General features: G+C 31.8%; 1 protein-coding gene and 1 long non-coding RNA gene across 2 annotated transcripts in view; both read right to left on the reverse strand.

Annotated features, from left to right (window-relative positions):
- Positions 1-8,977, reverse strand: part of LOC143046553 (uncharacterized) — a 32,274-nt gene extending 23,297 nt beyond the window's left edge. Inside the window, exons 1-2 of the mRNA XM_076219712.1 lie at positions 8,848-8,977; positions 4,818-5,006 (exon numbers count right to left, since the gene is read on the reverse strand). Coding sequence (XP_076075827.1) covers positions 4,818-5,006; positions 8,848-8,926 — 268 coding nt within the window. The 5' untranslated portion in view covers positions 8,927-8,977. The remainder of the gene's footprint in view (positions 1-4,817; positions 5,007-8,847) is intronic.
- Positions 8,978-10,378: 1,401 nt separating this feature from the next.
- On the reverse strand, positions 10,379-18,603 carry LOC143046888 (uncharacterized). Its single transcript, XR_012969292.1, has 4 exons — positions 18,527-18,603; positions 12,588-12,746; positions 10,958-11,070; positions 10,379-10,513 (listed from the first exon to the last, which is right to left on the reverse strand). It is a non-coding gene; the product is annotated as an uncharacterized LOC143046888 (long non-coding RNA).
- Between the last annotated feature and the right edge of the window lie 829 nt (positions 18,604-19,432).

Here is a 19,432-nt window from a genome sequence, read left to right on the forward strand (position 1 = left end):
CTCCTCCGGGTTTTTTTTCCAATGTTCGTTTGTTACCTTGATTTGTATCTTTGAAATCGAATTATGAGATTTGAACATCACTAATACTCTGTCGCCTTAATTTATCCTTTTGGAAATTTTGTTAATTGAAAATGACAATTTACTCTTTTTTTATAATGACATTGCCAGTTTAATTTTAACATATACTTATAAATATCTCTGTGGTATTGTTGCCATTTCTTTATAAACAACCTAATTTCATTGTTTCTATCTTTTTATTCGTCTTTTGAGAACTTATAAGTTATGAGCACAACTATATCTTTACTAGTTTGGCAATGTCTAATGATGGCTGGATCTCCTGGTTGTTTGGGTTTGCAGATGGTTTGCAGATGGCCGTGTACTTGCATTCACAAGGTATTGGAATATACTTAACGTATCTGTATTTCGTATATGTTTCAAATCTGGAGCACCGAAGATCACCCTTGTCACTTGGTCGGGCTCGCGATGTTCATTATTTAGTTGTTAATGTTGTGCTATGTGAAGTGTTATTGATATTTTAGTCGGGTTTTTTTTCAGAATGTTTTTGGCATATTAGTTTAAATATCTCGTTAGCCTTTCCCTTACAAATGCCTTTTAGTTCTTTTTGTAACTCTAAAGGACTGGTACAGTACGACAATCTGTCGATACAAATGTTTTGGCATAACACAAGGTCATGTTTTTCTCTGGATGTTCATGAAGTCGTTATACTAAATTAATTGGATGTTGTATGTGTACTGATTGATATATTAGCCATAGAAACATGGTTTCTTTTATTAGTTGATATTGGCGATGAACTAGCTGTCAGCAACTGACAGTACCCTCAGATATGTACTTTCAGTCTTTTGTTGTTAGGGATGTACCCTGCTTTGTCCGGTCTGAGATTTTGTAAGACATGTTTAATGCTTCGAATCGATCTGATGAGTTCAGTCATTTTCAACTGATTTTGATAGTTTTTTCTTATGGTGTGCTGTTACACAACTGTCTCAGGTTAGGGGAGGACTAATCGCTTAACAACATGTTTAACCAAAGTCAGGAGCCTGTATTTTAATGGCTCTTGCTTGTTGATGTTTGTCCTATTTGTTTTTCGTTTATTGTTTTGTGCCGTTAATTTTCTCAATTTAATAATTCCGTATTTTTCATGTTTCAATGTTTCAGCCTGCAAGCTAAGATTATACGGTTGGAAATTTTAACATTGTTGAAGGCCGTACTATTGTCTATTGTTGGTAGAATCCATTTCAATTGAACTTTGCCGGAAAGTTGCCGCATTGACAGTTATAACATGTCACCTAAGTTTTATATACATAAGAAATATACAAATTTAAATATTTACTAGTTTGACACTGTCTAACGACAGCTTGATCTCCTGGTTGTTTGGGCTTGCAGATGGCCGTGTACGGGTAATTACAAGGCAATGGCTGATACTTAACGTTCCTGTATTTCACGTCTAAATGTAAACAATTCAAATTTAACAATCCATTTACTTCAACTGAAAAAATAATAAAACAAAAAGGTTATATCTTTCAAGTAAAAAGTAAAACGAAGTTTGAGTTTGATGACAAATTGATATACCTAAACAAAACAACTCTTAAACATTGAAATAAGTTTAACAATTTTGGAAATGCCCTCTTTGAAAATCGTATATGTCTCAAATTTGTGTACAATATGATTATCATTCATTTTTAACATTAAATTTGCCGAAAAATTGACCGAGTTGATCCATTTCCTGCATGTGCATTGCTGAGAAAGTGAATTACAATTTAGGAAATCTTATAGTTTTTTAAGAAAAGACTGTAAATATATTAATATTTTACATCAGCTCTGTCATTTTCCTAGTATATTTGAAGATGACGTTGATGCATAATCAAAGGAGGAGGGTAAATGAACGATATCAAAAATCTTCTGTGTTTACCTGTTTCATTTTATCGTCTTATCTTTCAGAGTTTTATAAAGAGTCACTGAGATTGTAATGTGATTTTTTTTGGAATACTTCAATATCCATTATGTAAGCAAGGACGTTTCTGATAACTTGTTATTATATGCACATGTGTACTATACGTATATATAGCTATTGAACATAGATACTACATAGGTTTGGGTTTATATATCTTTCATGTAAAAGTCTGTAAATTCTTATTAATATAGATCAGTTGTTGTTCAATGATGGACAATTTCAAAGTTCTGCAACTTGGAAATCGATAGTCAAGTCGTCAATTTATCACATTGTGGCATCATCTTATTGCAGTGGATCCCGGTTTGTTTGTTTTTAAAGACATTCACTCGTGTTGTGTACTGCATGCGGCGTGGAGAGTAACACTACGTCACCCACTGATGCGCAGGTATGCCCATTTTGTTACATTAACGTGCTGTATAATACGTTAAAAACTTACAAAACAACAGAATATTATGTGATAAATGTAGTAAATAAAGGCAACAGTAGTATACCGCTGTTCAAACTCATAAATCCATGGACAATCCATAAACTATTTGATGATCCTTGTACTTATGTGATACTATCATGTGACTATATAGTTGATGCTCGAGATCAATTTTGGAGGAGTGTTGTAGACATAAACCCGATTACATTTAGTGTTTACTTAGGAAATATGACTGACAATAAATTGATAAATTGTATTCTGCCTGTGACACCGATTTTGATTTAGATAATTAGGAACGCAAAGAGTTTAACTTCATGTGTGTAAATTTTAATTACAATTCTTGTAAATTTTTGCCGAACCGCAACTGCTACTACAATGTAGTAGTACACAAATTATCTTCAAACTGTAAAGAACATGTGTAAATAATTGAAATTTTCGTCGTGATCCTGTCTTTATTAACTATCTTTGTGTAAATAAAAACTCGTGTTGTTTGTATATGATCAATTGTAATTGTCTTTGCTTTTTTATATAGTCTCCAATAGGAGGCTAATAAATTATATATATATTATTATGGACTTTACGTTTTGAATTTTCCACTGAGTTCAGTATTTTTGAGATTTTACTTTTTATCATTGATTACAAATGTATCATTAATATGGTCAAAATAATGGATTAACTGTTAACAAAACTATAGATATGATAAAAAGGGTAGAGATTTTCGTTCCGAGTATTATAAATACATTACAGTAACCTCTATTCCTTAAAACCGTTCGAAACTTTGAGTACTTAAGGCTCATCCTTTTCGTACTCAATATGACATTTTTCAAGCTTTGATTCGAAGTCACTAATGAGTATTTCATAGACACAACAGATATCTTGCTTTTAATTTGTATTCCTATAGCTAGTATTTAGGACGAGTTTATTGTTAGAATGGATATTCTGTCCATATTTTCCTTTGACTGATATGGTTATTTTTTTCGTGTGTTTTTGCCCCCTGGATCATAGATAAAACAAATATGTGCCGTGTGGCCTTAACTTGATATCATATATTTATACAACTTTTTTGGAATTTTGGGTCCTCAGTGCTCTTCAACTTGGTACTAGTTTGGCTTTTTAACTATTTTGATCTGAGCGTCACTGATGAGTCTTGTGTAGACAAAACGCGCATCTGGCGTATAAATTTATAATCCTGGTACCTTTGATAACTGATTTGTACCATACATATTGAAATGTTTCATATGATGATATTATTCGCGCAGTATTCCATGCTTTGACTTTACAATGAGTTTGATCTAAAATAGAATGAAAAGTATACTCCTTTCCTTCAGACATTATGAACAGTTACTTTTGTTTTTCAGTGTAGGTTTTATGTAGAAGCATCAATCAATTCAACATGTTCAATTATTTTAGCTACCCACAAATATCGAGGATATTTTGTAAGTTGCACAAGTATTAATTCACAGAAATTGATTTGAATACGAAATCAATTGTCAAGGTTAATGCGGCGACCTGTTATATACTGTAAATTCAGAAATTATTGCGTGAATTTATTATTGCGATTTTGTCATTTTTAGACTTAAATGCGATTTTATTTTTTTACGATTTTGGAAAAATCCTTTCTTATTCATATAAAATATTTTAAAATGCGAGTTTAAATTATTGCGTTTACAACTCTATCGCAATTTTGGCAACAATAAAAACCTCGCAATAATTTCTGAATTTACAGTATTCGTATCGAATAAACTAATCTTACTTGAATGAATAAAAAAAACAGGCTTAGCATAAAAAGGGAACATTGATTTAAAAATCATAGCGCCGAGTAATGAAAATAGTAGACAACACAAAATGACAAAATCCGTAATGTAAAAAACCATGAAAAAGAAAGAACAACTTTCTCATGACGAAACAGCACAAAACCGTACAACATAAGAGCCACCACATTTGACACCTTATATCGTCCTTCACAACATTAGACGCTGAATCAGTCTTACACAGAATACATTGAACTGGGACACCCGAACCAGTCATGTACTAAACGTATGAGCTCCTCAATGATAACGTAAACATGTGCTTGAGAACCGTTTTGGAGTGAGTATTGTAACGTTTACTTGTATGAGTAATGTGATTTATTATCGTTATCATCAACAGAACCAAATGGCTTGCGTGGTACGAACAATTCGAATTAAATGCAATTACTGTAAATTCATAAATTATTGCGTGCATTTATTATTGTGATTTTGTCATTTTAGACTAAAAACCCGATTTTAATTTTTGCGATATTGAAAAAAATCCTATTTACATCAGATTAAAATGTTCAAAATGCGAGTTTAAATTATTGCGAATATGACACTGTCACATTTTTCGCAATAATAAAAACATCGCAATAATTTCTGAATTTACGAATTGATTTACATATAAACCTACAACAGACTTCGTCGAATGTTGCCTTAGTTGTCCATTTCAGAAATCTGGATCTAAAGATATTTGACCAGTACTCTCTTCCATCCTCCAATTTATCAAGATTGTCGATGGTGCTAAGTATTGACCCATTTGACGAGGAACATCTACTACCTGCCGACTGATAAGAATCTGTGAATCCCATTTGCCTGGTAACTAAAATGAAGAAAATGAAATAAACGAAGACACTGAAACAAACATATTAAAGTAACATAAACAAAATATGAATTCAAGGAAGACGTGTTCACATCTAATAATTACTGACTGATAAATTTCTGTGAATCCGAGTTGTCTAGTTACTAAAATAAAAAAAGAGACTGATTACATATATTAAAAAAAATATATATAGGTATAAAGACCTCGTAGCAGAATGTGAATTTAATGAGCTCGACGATAAGGTAATAGTGACCGGCAAAACTATCAACCCGACCGGAATGTTGTTATAATTTAATATACTAATCTTTTCATGCATTAGACATGTGAAACAATTTATTACTGATTAACTCATTTATATCCAGAAATAGATCGAAATAAACTTGGAGATGTTTTAATTCAATCACTGACATTTAACGAACATTTGGATAAATATTCCAGGTCAGTACAAACTTGTCTTGTTCTAAAAATTAAAAAAAAAATACAAAATCATTGAAAGATATAATGTCTCGATATAGACCTGTTTGAATCAGGTGAATGTTCTATTTTATTTGTTGGCGATTTATATACGTCACTACTTAATGGGCTGATAAATCTATGATGTAGGATACATGGATCGTTTCGCACCATGAAAAGTTGAAACCATCAACATTAAATGCAACTCCTACACACAAATGGCTTACGGCACGCTATAGATGACGACACAATGAGTTATCAGTACACCATCAATGTATCGTACTTTCCTTAACCTACATTACCCTGTATATTCGCTCCGTTAATTGTGTATTACAGCTTTATTACTTTGAAAAAAATAGCTGATAACGACGTTAAAGTGCCATCAGAAGTTTCAAATGTTACTTTCAAAAGAATAACGAAGCTAAAACGATGAAAAAAGGACACTACCACTATTAAAAGGAAATAATTGTCAAAAATATACGCGAGTTATCATCACAAAATGTAATTGTGTGAAGGCTTCATGACAGGTATTGGGAACACAAAATAACACTTACAAAAATGAGAAATATTTTAATGCAACTATAAATCATTCATTCCTGTCAGGAAAATGATAAGTTATCAACTCGCAGCAAAATGTCTAAAAATGTTTTAAAAGCTACTAATCCAAGTCATACTTCTATTCATCTTTTCCTTTTTAGTGTACTTGTATTGAATTAATATCAATGATATTTCTATTCAAACGATGTCAAATCAAGCTTGGTAAACTAACGTTCTCATCTGGAAAACAGTTGGTTGACGACACAATTGTCGAATAAACGAATGGCATTGAGTGTTTGTCTTGGACTTTTCCGGCTAGCATAAAATATGTTTATACAACATTGAGCATTTAATAAACAAATAATCACTTTAAAAGTTCATTTTGTGATTTGTGGTTAATATATTATACGAAATGAGTGTGCAGTATTTCCTATAGTTGACACTTTTCCAACGTCAATCGCAGAATATCTTTATTTAATGTGAATGTGAAACAACGTCATGTTAAAACAGCACAATGTGATAATGAATCGATACATTCACTACAAAAGTTTAAAAGTCTGAAAAAAACATTTTTTGTCTTGATTTGCATGAACTTTTACTTGACATTCTCCAAAAGTATGACTTGTGTCTTACTTTTTCTTGACAAATTCTTAACATTCTGAATATGTTCTAAACATTTCTTGACAATTCTTGACATCTGAATACTGTCTTGTAATTTCTTGACATATTCTCGACATTCTTATTTTTTCTCAGAACGGCTTGACATATTCTGAACATTTTAAATTGTATTTAAATATTACTTGACAATTCTTAATATTCATGATATAACTTTAATCTTTATTTCTCTTTATATAATATACTGTTGTTTCATTTACAATTACACTTCGAACAACAAAAATAAAAGTTGGGCATGTAAAATAAATGAAAATACGGGTATATAAATAGTATAACAAATACAAATATGGCTATGAAATCTAAAGTATTAACAATAGAAATATGGGTACAAATGTATGTTGATATACATGTATAAAACAATGTAAATAATTACAAGTTTCGATTCTAATTTGTATGGATAATTACTAAATGATTAAAATCAATTATATTGTAGACATAGTTCATCCTAGATTCATAATATTCAATGTTAATATGTTAAATAATGATTGTACCAAAATATTGTTTTTATAAATAGCAAAGTATGACGGTATCCTAATGCTTCAAAGGATTTTATAGTCTTACTCCTTGACTTAAAAGATAAAAATTTGTGTAGTGTCATCTGTTGGAATATAAGTATTACCGGTGGACAGGATGTCCCCCATAACATTAAGGTATTCCACACCCAATGGTACACATAACTGTAAAATGAAAAAGTACTGCTCGACCTGTAATCAGCCTTACATCTTATCAGTTGACCGACCATCCTACTACCATTTAAAAAGTTTGTTGATAGATGAAAATGAACATTATCATTTTGATTAAAACAAATTGAATAAAAATGGATTTTCTTCAGCAAAATTATGAAGTTAATTATTTTAACTTAAAAAATGAATTAAATAATTCCCAAAGATTTTTGATAAAAAATAATAAAATTAGACTCAAATTTGAATGAAAAAATGTTTTTAGTTATTGTAAAAAAATGAATCAGGTTTTTGAATTAAGATGGGAACAAATTGGTTTTGATGTTATATTTGTTATTCTCGTGGGATTTTGTCTGATGCTTGGTCCGTTTCTGTGCGTGTTACATTGTGATGTTGTGTCGTTGTTCTCCTCTTATATTTAATGCGTTTCCTTCAGTTTTAGTTTGTTACCCCGATTTTGTTTTTTGTCCATGGATTTATCAGTGTGAACAGCGGTATACTACTGTTGCCTTTATTTTTGACCTAAACGAAAAAGCGCCCTCTTTTTAGCTACACAAAGGCAAAAGATGAATTGTTGTGTCCAAAAGAGACACATGGTCACATTTTAAAACTACCTCAAGTCACCTATATAGCTATTTAAGTATGGCAGTTTTGCGAACGGCAAAAATCTAAATGCTGTTTGTCAGTAACTTTGACGTATATTCCAAGTGAAAAAATAATTAAACGTTTTAAAAAATTTAATCAAAATAAATTACATGGAAGATTATTCAGAGTGTTCCAACTTAGTTGCACTCAAAGGGTATCTTACTATACAAAATTAATCCTAGATTGTTCAAAGTCTAGTTTAGTCAAAATAAAACGGAGTATATAACAGCAATAGAAAGTTATAAACAGTGCAGAACGATTCTGTACATGTTTCAGGCGAAGTTTATTCTGTAGAGATAGTGTAAAGACACATTTGAGACTGTCAAGACTGCGTCGGGACATATTCAGACATTGTTTAGAATGTGAAGAATATGTCCAGACATATTCAGACATTATTAATAATGTCAATAATATGTCAAGACTGATCGAGACAATTTTAAGACAGTCAAGAATTGGTCCAGACTAACCAAGACGCTTATCAGATAATACAGAAAGTGTCGGGAAATTTTTAGACACTGTCCATACTGTCAAGATATTTGTCAAAAAAAATTAATAACCTTATTAGACAAATTTATACTATGTCAAAAATTGTTTTATAATTATTCAGACAAATAAAGAATGTCGAGTAAAAAATCATGCAATTTCAGACAAAACTGGTCTTTTCAGACTTATCGACTTTTGTATTAAGTATACATCAAAATTTGTAAAAGGATAAATTAAATAATATATAAAAACTAGTTTGAGATGGAGTATATTTATACTGAATACTTCTAAGAGTAATTATTATAGAACGTCATACTATTGAATCAGGAAGGACAAGTGGTAACCTAACTTTTCTTGAGAAGATTTACCTCCATATATTACACATGCTGTCCAGTATTTAGAAGAGCAGTCTACAGCTTTCAGTACAAACGTACCATTTCGAGGCATAATAACAGAGCAGGCAAATCTTTGATCGACATCAGGCTTGGGTTTGGATTTACCTATGAATTAAATGAATTTCAATGAATATGAATTAACATAAATTAAATTGTTGACTGTCTTTTGAATGGATAAATATCTATAAAACTTATCTATTCATTGCAAAATCGATATACCAAAATACTTCTAGTTGAGCATTATCTGCACATAAATTTGATTTTGATAGCACTTTTAGTTTAGTGTTTTGCTTTCCATAATGACAACCGCTTTTACAGAACTCGGGACGAATATGATTTTGTGTAAATACACACACATACTCATACGCACACGCACACATATATATAAATATATTAAAAAGCGAAAAAAAGGCTGAAGAACGCAGTATAACTCAACATTGAATTACTAAACAAAAAACATAAAAAATCATAATTCCGTTCGTCAATACGCATGATCCTGGCATCACCAATGTGTATAACGCCATCAAAACGAATTAACCCTTTCTAATGGAAAGTGAGAGGATAAGGAAAATAATTCCATCGAACTCTATAATAAATGGTAGGAGACAACCAATAAACTTAAAAAGGATTTCAAAAGAGCAATTTAATTGCAAATGTTTTTGTGAAAACATGTAGAGATTCAGGATGTGGAATTTGAAGTAACGATAGCTATAACTATATTAAAACGTGTTTATCAGAAACATTTAAAAGTGGACATATAGACTAGAACGTTGGATTTCTCGTTTAAATGGTTTTACACTAGTAATTTGGGGGCCCTTTATAGCTTGTTATAGGTGTGAGCCAAGGCTCCGTGTGGAAGACCGTACATTGACCTATGATGGTTTACTTTTATAAATTGTTATTTGGATGGAGAGTTGTCTCATTGGCACTCACACCAAATCTTCCTATATCTTTATTTTTATAAATAGTTCATGTAACTGCACACATGACTTGCACATTCAGAAATTTATTTACTGTACAACATGCCCAACATGTAAAGGAAATTACATCGAACAAACTCGGAAACTAAGTACAAGAGAACGTGTCCACAAACAACAAACCAGCCATCCAAACTTACAGAAAATACCACTAAGTGAACACCTAGACATATGCGCCAATTGAAAATTTAAAATGTTGCCGTTCTAAAAATGTCGCCGCGTTGATGATGACGAATATAGAAAGGTTCTGGAGAAGCACTTCATTGAGACATTTAAAGCAAACCTGAATGCGTAAAGGAAATACTACCCGTGGTAACGTTACTGAGTTACATAAGTCCCGTTAAGGATGAAAACGTCTTAACCATATAAATAATACTTCATTATATACTTACCTGATTTTTGTGTTTTCATGAATAAATATATATGTATGTATTTAAAGGTAAGCGTTTTTAATCTTTGGTGAAAAATAAAGAGAAGCTGTTTGTATGCTACAATAGTAGGCAAATTTAAACAAATCACGTACCAATAAAGTGCTGGTACACGGTAAAATGAGATCTTTCTCCACATACATTATTGTTTGACCCTGCACATTTGTACGTGCACTTTGACGAATCAACTTCCTCCAAATTGTAAAGAGAATGTAGACAAAGACACCAGTTGTACTGCAATACAAGTATAATAAGTTCCCTAGGTACAGAATAAGCTCAACTACATAAATAACATAATAGCACAACTGTGTGGTTATAGGGGTTTTATTGGTGCTAGCTGAATGAAAGGGTGAATTTTGCAGTTGGTCATGTATCACAATGGTACATTGGCATATGGCATAATCTTAAAACTTATGAAATTTACATGATTTATGTGTAATGTGAAGCAGATACACTTAAAAAAAGAGAAATAGTTGGCATGGTTAAAATTTCAAATTAAATCGAAAGTCTTCAAAACCATACACAATTAATAATGAGAGCTATCAATGCAACGGCACGACAAAATTAAGAACAGGGACAATGAAGCCGTAAATAATTGCAACATAAATTAGAAATTTCCAATGTCACGTTTAAGTAAATAGCAATAGCATTATATAAAAAAGAAAACGCGCTACTTACTTTCATTGCAAAATATTCGTTCATTTTACATTTCTCTGAACAAAGTATTGGTTTTAACCTTTTAATATCATAGACACCATTACTATTCATTGATCCAGAATTGCTATGACATCCTTGAAATGAAAGAATACAAACATTGTATATGAACAATTAAATTCACGAAACCGATATCTAAAAAACGCATAACTAAGCATTGCTACTTTTGTTAAATGTTTTTTTTATATGATGATACATGTGGTACAATAGTAGAGATGATTCCGTAAAAAAAAAAAACACTCACCAAGCTTCTACTTCTCGGCTCAAGTACATTCATTATAAGATAATACAATGTTTACCATAAAGTAATCAAGTTTTTCATCAAATTGAGATTGGAATTCGTGAAGGGAAAGACACCTGTTATATCTATTATTTATTAACGAAACTCGTATGTCACATGTAAGTATAAATTTAAGTCGCATGTCGATTGACGACGGACATATATGCGAGTGTCACTGGAAATTACATTTTAGACAGATACATTTCAATATCGTTTGTATTTCTTGAATGATACTTCTCTACAATATTACACACTTTGTAGAAGTATCTTATTCAGTAACTAGATATCAACCTTCAATATGTTTTATTATGAGTTTTATGTAATCCTTATGTTCGATGTGCGGAATATCAGCCGTCGAAGTCGAATTTTATAAAAGGGGAATATGAGTAATTTTTGGTAGCAAACATAACTATTAAAGCATCAACTGTTAGTCCAGCAAATGTTTTATAAATTTTTGGGATGATTTATTGTGATCAAATCAGGTTAATTAGGTGCACACAAACCTTTGTAAAATCATTGTTGCGGAAAGAAAAACTGGTATTTGCCCATAAAGAAACCAATCCGAATAACGATAACAATAAATACGGTTACATGTGATAATCTGTATGCAACAGTTAAGTAATATCTCGTCCAAAATATATGATAAATTAAAGTGTTCCTATCAAACTGTCAATGAAACGATTTCTAAGCGATGCAATTCTATTTATTGTTTTAATTTTCTAATCTTTCTAATCTAATAAAAAATAAAACAAATAAAGTACCTGTTATCCAGTTGGAAATTCCTAATCATAGATTGATTTTTTACAAAACGTGAATAAATAATGAAATACCAAGGATTTTCTACCAAGACAATATATTGTCATTTTTGTCACATTAGCCAAAACCTTTTGTGAGTCTTCAATGCGCTTTAAACTTCAACCTTTATTTGTCCTTCTTACATTTTTATTAGAGCGTCACTACTGAGTTTGTTATCGACGAAAAGCGTTTTATAGTACTTACTTGTATCTATAATCATTTTTATTGTTGTTGTTTGTCGTATTTGTTTTGAATATTACACTGTTATAACCTGAACGTGGTTTATTGCTTTTTGAAAAATATGTTCAATATTGTTATATCCCCTTTCATGTGTAGGTAACTCTGCAATACGGGTTTTGCTCATTATTAAAGTCGTAAAAAAAGAGTGTTAAAGATTTAAAAGAAAGACATAAATATACGGATTTATCCAGCAATTAGATAGCTAGTATAACCTCTATCTTATAAAAGAACAATGCTATTAACTTTGATACCCTATTACACTATTGATTGTATTGTTACCTTTATGAAACATCCATTGCGAGTTTAAATAAATCCCACCACCCCAACCTCTGTATTCGCCGTCAGCTAAATAGGGTATACTGTCTTCAGAAGCTAAGCTACAGTAACTAAAGCTATCTAGCCAAGTCATTCTGTTGGGAGTTATTGTCATGCCATGGCCTAAAATAGTAAAAATTGAAAAGTTACTACCTCAAACAAAATTTTCAATCAATGTTTGCCGTATGGTTAGAAACAGATATTTTATGTAAATGTTACCATACATCAGATTTGTAACCGCCAATCATCGATTCAGAGGGCATGTGGACGGATACTGAGCAACTTATATCTGAATTAATCTACCCAATGCATATTACTTTGGGTTGATGAGGTCATCTTTTTAAATACGGATTATTCTTTTTAATCTTTTTATACTGCAATCAGCTATCTTACTATACAGATAAAGCTATACGTATAAACGTTAGCTTTATACGTCAATGACCTCAACTAACCTATAAGCCCCGCCTTCTTACCGGCACTACTGTATTTCACCAACAACATCACGTCACAACCATAACAACGTGTAGTAAAAATGGTCAAACGTTTATGAATTTAAACTTATGTCTTCAAATTGGTAATGTATATACCATGTTTATTAAAGTTATTAATTAAGTTCATTTTCCCTTTCTAATTCCTTAAAATGTCAATGCCCTACCGCCTTGACTACGGTCATAGGGAAATACCCCAAAATGGTACCCCAAAAGGGAAATTCCAAACACTTTTTTTTTAACAATATTTTTTACAAATTTTTGTTATTTTTTAAAATTTTTATCGATTTCAGTATAAAAACAATATACGTCTAGTGTCTTGAAATATGAAATTTATTTGCATTCGGCACGAAACAGGGGAAATGCTCGGTATAACCTCGCATTTCCCTCGTTTCTAAGCCTCATCACGGTGGGTATGGTTGTCCTGCGAGAGAACGTTCTGTGCTGGTGATTCGGTCCTGACGGGTGCTGGTGATCAATGAAAAAATGTAAACAAAGACGAAAATGATGATTTTTTACGTTTTCACTCATAAAAAATGGAAGAAAACAGTTGAGATTTTTCAATTTTGTTTCTTATGGGTTCATATGTAAACCATTAAAAAGTTGACCCTCTAAACTGTTTCAGTAAGCGTAGCACAAACATGCTCATTTTCAGAAAATCTAGAACTGAAAATCTAAAACAAAAATGCTCATAGAGTCCGCTTTCTATACCGTAATCCACACGACAAAACTATTTTGTGAAAAAACTTTGCAATTTATTAAAATTTAGAATTTTCTCAATTTATTCATGTCCTGATACTGTGCTGGTGGGTCCTGTCATTGTGCTGGTGGGTCCTGATACGGTGCTGGTGATTTTGGATAAGAAGTTGGTCATATTTGAAACAAATGTTACAAAATCAATAAAATTGGGCAGATAATTGTTGTCAATAGGATCTATGACTCCTATTTTAGCTCTTGTGCATCCATTTGGTTGTTTAATATGTGTTTTCAAATGATCGTAACTTGTTTTACATAATTACATAAAAGGGCAACATCTTTTGTCCAATATCAGATAATAATATATAGTATCTAAAATAAGAATAGTTTTATTAAGATATTAAATGCCCCTTACATTGATGCTTCATCAATGGTCAAAGCCCATGCTGCATAGACATGTTTGTTAGCGCTCCGCATACCCCTCCCCACTTCCACCCAACCAACCCTCCTCATTTCCTCCTTCATTGTTACAGTGGTGTACCAACACAACAATTTATCACATAAAATAATAACACAAAGACACACATTATTGAACAACGAATGCTCGCAGGTACTGAAAGCTAGTTCAAAGCCGCATTTTCAACTAATAGATAAACCATGTTCTCATATATACAAAAATCCCAATCGTGTCGATTGAAAAAGTCTCAAAACTTAAGTTCACATTTTAATGTTTGATGAAGCAGAACTTTAAAAGTGTGCAGTGAATCTTGTGCTCACATCAGTTATGTCATAATTATGTTTACATAAGACTTATAAAGGAATTAAGAAGGTACCAAGAAATATTTTACAGTCATGAATGGAAGGAAATGGTACGGAAGTTTACATAGGACAAACTAAAATTGATAGTTTTTTTTGGCGAAAGACTTAAACGCTTCTTTGCATTATATAGTGCAGCTCTTCTATAAAAGCATGCAAAAAAAACTTTGATTGACTTGCTTGCTATGTTTGCTTGGATGTTTTCAAACAATAGGTAGGCGGAGTTTCAATACATACTGGGATTTGATTGGACAAATACAAACTGACAGGAATTGGAGTTAATGTTTATTGTCCAAACAAATTCTAGTATATAGTAAACAGACTACTTACCTGTCGTTTACAAACATCCAAACAATCATAGCAAGCAATTTGATCAATGGTTTGCTTTGCATATACTTATAGAAGAGCTGTAAATTCTAAAAAAAAAATTCTTGTTGTCGTAGATGGTTAAATCCTCAACAAAATCTCAATAACTTTGTTGGAACGAATAAAGGTTTTAAATCAAATTTTTGTGGACTTTTTAGCTTCCACCCTGACGAGGCATGTTAACTGTTCGTATGCTGCTGCACCTGACGCACGGAAACTTTCACATTTCCATCTTCTTTTCTGAAATATTTTACCCAGCTCATACTTGACAGGATTGTTATACAAGTAAAAGGTGTAACCAATGAATTGAACACAAGTTAAAAATTCCACAATACTATATAATTCATTTTATGTTTCAATTTGTTCGAAAAAAGTCGAAAAGAAGAGAGTTTTTTTAATGTCATGATTATCTGTCGCTTTCTTATGGTGGCGGATTGCGGTCATTTCCCCTTTTCGTGTTTTCGCGTTTTCTCCTCTCACATTTCCAACGCGAAATCGGGAAATCGAGAAATCGAGAAAGCAAAATCGAGAAATTGAGAAATCGGGAAATCGGGAAATCGGGAAATCGGGAAATCGGGAAATCGAGAAATCGAGAAATCGAGAAATTGGGAAATCGGGAAATCAGGAAATCGAGAAAGCAAAAACGCGAAATCGAGAAATTCATTTCGCGTTTTCGCGTTTTCGCTTTCGTGTTTTCGAGTTTTTACTTTTCTCGATTTCTCGATTTCCCGATTTCTCGATTTCTCGATTTCTCGATTTCTCGATTTCGCTTTCTCGATTTCTCGATTTCCCGATTTCGCGTGAAAGTGAAAGGAGAAAACGCGAAAACGCGAATAGGCGAAATGGCCGCATCCGGCCACCATACTTTCTAGATCTATGCTTAGCATTTATTTCAGATGACATGGACTCCTCACCCTGGTGACCCTGCTGCCTTTCATAAATTTATCCGTATACATATATTAATAGATAAACAAAAGGCTGCAACTGGTATTTTTGTATTTGAAATGATTCGTTATAACGAGAATATTTGTGGTGAATGGAAACTGTGAGGGTCAAAATCTTAAATTGCTTATACATGTTGCTGGACCCAGTTTCGTTATCTGATATGAATTTTCTGAAATGTGCAAGGTAGATAGACATTTGCCTTTTGATTTTTTTTTACTTGGTATGTTTTGCCCAAATTGCTTGAACTTTTGCAATATTAAAGCCGATTTCAATGAGTGTGTAGACAAAGGGAATATCTTTGGTTATCTTGCTTGCTGAACAGAAAAGTCAGTTAGGTTATGTAAACTACCCTACTTTATGAGTAGACTAGTCCGACAAATGACACATCTTTCTGTCTGTAGGACCAGGCTACTTCGAAAGGAGGGTAGTATACCTTACCTACTTAAATGATACCTTAATACCTTAATACCTTAATTTATGTTTAAAAAAACTGAATCAAAAGCAAGATATATCAAACATTTTTGTTTCCATTTATCCGTTTTCAGGACTTTAACAATCAACGTAAACACGCCTTGAAAGTAAAATGCGTACTCGGCTGTCTGTAATTTAAATTAAGGCTACATTTTAATATAATAATACTAGGAATTCACAATATCAAAAAATGCAGAAAAAAATGGATGAAGTGAAATATCTTAGTAAGGAGTCATTACTACAGAGATGGTGTGTTCTATTCCAAGCTTAAAACTTTCACTGTAACCTCGCTCTAACTTACCCCCAATTCCCCCCCCCCCCCCCACCACCAAAAATAAAAACCAAACAAAAAAACCCGCAATACTATTGTCATTCTTATAGTCAGCACTAAATTGTTCACAAAAAAAAATGAGTTTTAAGCTGCTAAAGACATATGATTCCAACGCTCAGAAAGTCCTTTGTTCTATATTTTTGCTCTCCATTTTATGCAAAACCTTTTACATTTTTATTTCATGGGTTATTGTTGAAGGTCGTACGATGACGTATGGTTGTTAACACATACTTCCTTTGGTTTCTTATGTAAATTTGTCCATTGACAACAAACATACCACATCATCTCTACTTTATATATATAAGTATTGTATAAATTACAACGTATTTTGGTGATCTTGCAAAATGATCGTAATCCCGAAAATCGTAAACATATTTTCTTATCTCAAAAGGGGGCAAGAAGGGTTCCATTAACAGGCCAATAAATAAGATTACATTTAATTTAAAAAAAAAATAAAAAAATAGGGGTATTTTTTCTCTCATAATAACAGTAAACAGATTCGAAACAATGTCAATGCAGACAACAGTTAATTAGTCAATAACAGTACAGCATCAATGATCTTGAACATATGCCACTTTTAACTAAAATATAAAGGCACAAAACCAGGGCATAGGAGCACAGAACCAGGACCGTTTTTCTTATCACCAGCACAGCGTCAGGGCAATTCCGTTTAACGAACTTGAACGACTTTTGCTATATAATATTGTTGTAATATACTTCACATGGTACTTATGACGCGTCAGAGAAAAATTAAGCAACAAAACAGTCCTTTTATTGCCGTTCTGATACAATGTAAACAAACCCACCAGCACAGAATCAGGACCCACCAGCACCTGACAGGACCAAATCACCAGCACAGAACGTTCTCTCGCAGGACAACCATACCCACCGTGCTCATACAAATAAATTTCATATTTCAAGACACTATACGTATATTGTCTAATTACAAGTATTGACGTTTCTATTAATAAGCAGTCTGAAATCATGTTGTTTGTGTTTTTAAATTAAACATATATTTATCCTTTTTTTTTAAATTTAAATGACGAAAGTAATGAATCAACGAACAAATTGAATTGTGGTGGTAAGCCTTATAACTAAGTCATAATATCTAACTCGAAACATGAATACTAAGTTGAAATACTTTCTCTAGGTCATTTCGAGGAATCCTGCACACTGTTGCAATAAAAAATAAAATAAAAGTTTTTTTTGTGAATCTTTGGTCAACAAATAACAAAATTTATCAGCCATTTTGATCAGTACAGCTCTTTCAAAATTAAACAATTAATTATAAAGTTATGTTTAGTAAATTGGTTAGAATTCACTTCGGTAAATTCATCACATGCACTATTATGGAATTTGTTTTTCAGAGACCTCAGATCTGTTCAGGTCATGCCTTTTACATGTTCAAAGATAAAACATATTTATTTGTCTGTTACAACTAAAGAATAGAAGTGTATTAACTGTTGAAAACATGTCATATTACTCAATTTCAAACTGAGATATATCTGGAAAATAACTTAAACTTGTACATGTATTACGTTTGAAGACAACACGATGACCTATAGTAAATATCGGGTAGATAATTGCTTCATTGTCTATCATGATCGTTGTATTTTTATCATTGTTCTTATGTTCATGCGATATCCATAATATTCGTTTAAGAATTGAACAAATTTACTTTCGATAATAAGTTAAATCACAAAAGTACTGAACTCCGGTGAAAATCCAAAATGGAAAATCCCTAGTCAAATGGCAACAATTTTCAACGACATGAAATATGTTTAATTTACCTGCTTTGACTTTCCAAGGTAAAAAGCACAAGAACAATAAAATCATCCAAATGAGTTTTGTATCCATTTAAATATTCATAACATTTTGACATTAAGACAAATTTCCTGTTATTTAGTTGTTTAAATATAACAATCGTTTCCTGTCATTGATAATTTGTTGCAATACATAGTTTTATTCAATTTCAATCGACAATTAAAAACCAATCAAACCATTTTGCAATAAGCTATGGAAATTTTCGTATTGATATAATGATTGTTTTATAGAAAAAAAAAACCACTTGGCGACGTCTTGAAAATTGTTTTTGAAAAATTAAACAATAAAAAAAACGTTTGATATGCAATGTTTACATCCACATTTGAATCAAGTGTTATATTTTATTAAAGTCTGCACAATTTGTACTACAAACAACTTTCGGTTTCGAAATCTACAAATTCTCAATGTACATATCATGCATAAATATCATTTCAAATATGAAAACTATCATTAAAATCATTAGCTCTTTCATGATTCTTTGCTAAGGTGACAGGGTAATGTTTACTGTGATATTGCAAAACCTGCACGGTAGTAGCCTTTGTTTATCAAGATGTACCGTTGTATACATCTTATGGCGTTAAACTAAAGTCATTGTTAATACTCAGTTTGTTTTAATGTAATAAACAGTAATTTTACTTTGGTATATGATCCTCTTGTAAATGTGTGCTTAGTATTGTGGTCGAATAAGAATAACAGAATATCAGAAAAATGCATTTTAAATAAATCTAATGATCACAAATATTAGGGTTTTATAGTGTATTGAAATTCCACTGGCGAATTTTTTCCTTTCTATTATATTCATAAAAGGAAAGTTAAGAAATACACTCTTAGTGTAAAGCTGAATTTTGTCACCGAATGACTTTATATCTGCT

Source organism: Mytilus galloprovincialis, chromosome 9 (genome assembly GCF_965363235.1).
Source record: "Mytilus galloprovincialis chromosome 9, xbMytGall1.hap1.1, whole genome shotgun sequence".
Taxonomy (NCBI): Eukaryota; Metazoa; Mollusca; class Bivalvia; order Mytilida; family Mytilidae; genus Mytilus; species Mytilus galloprovincialis.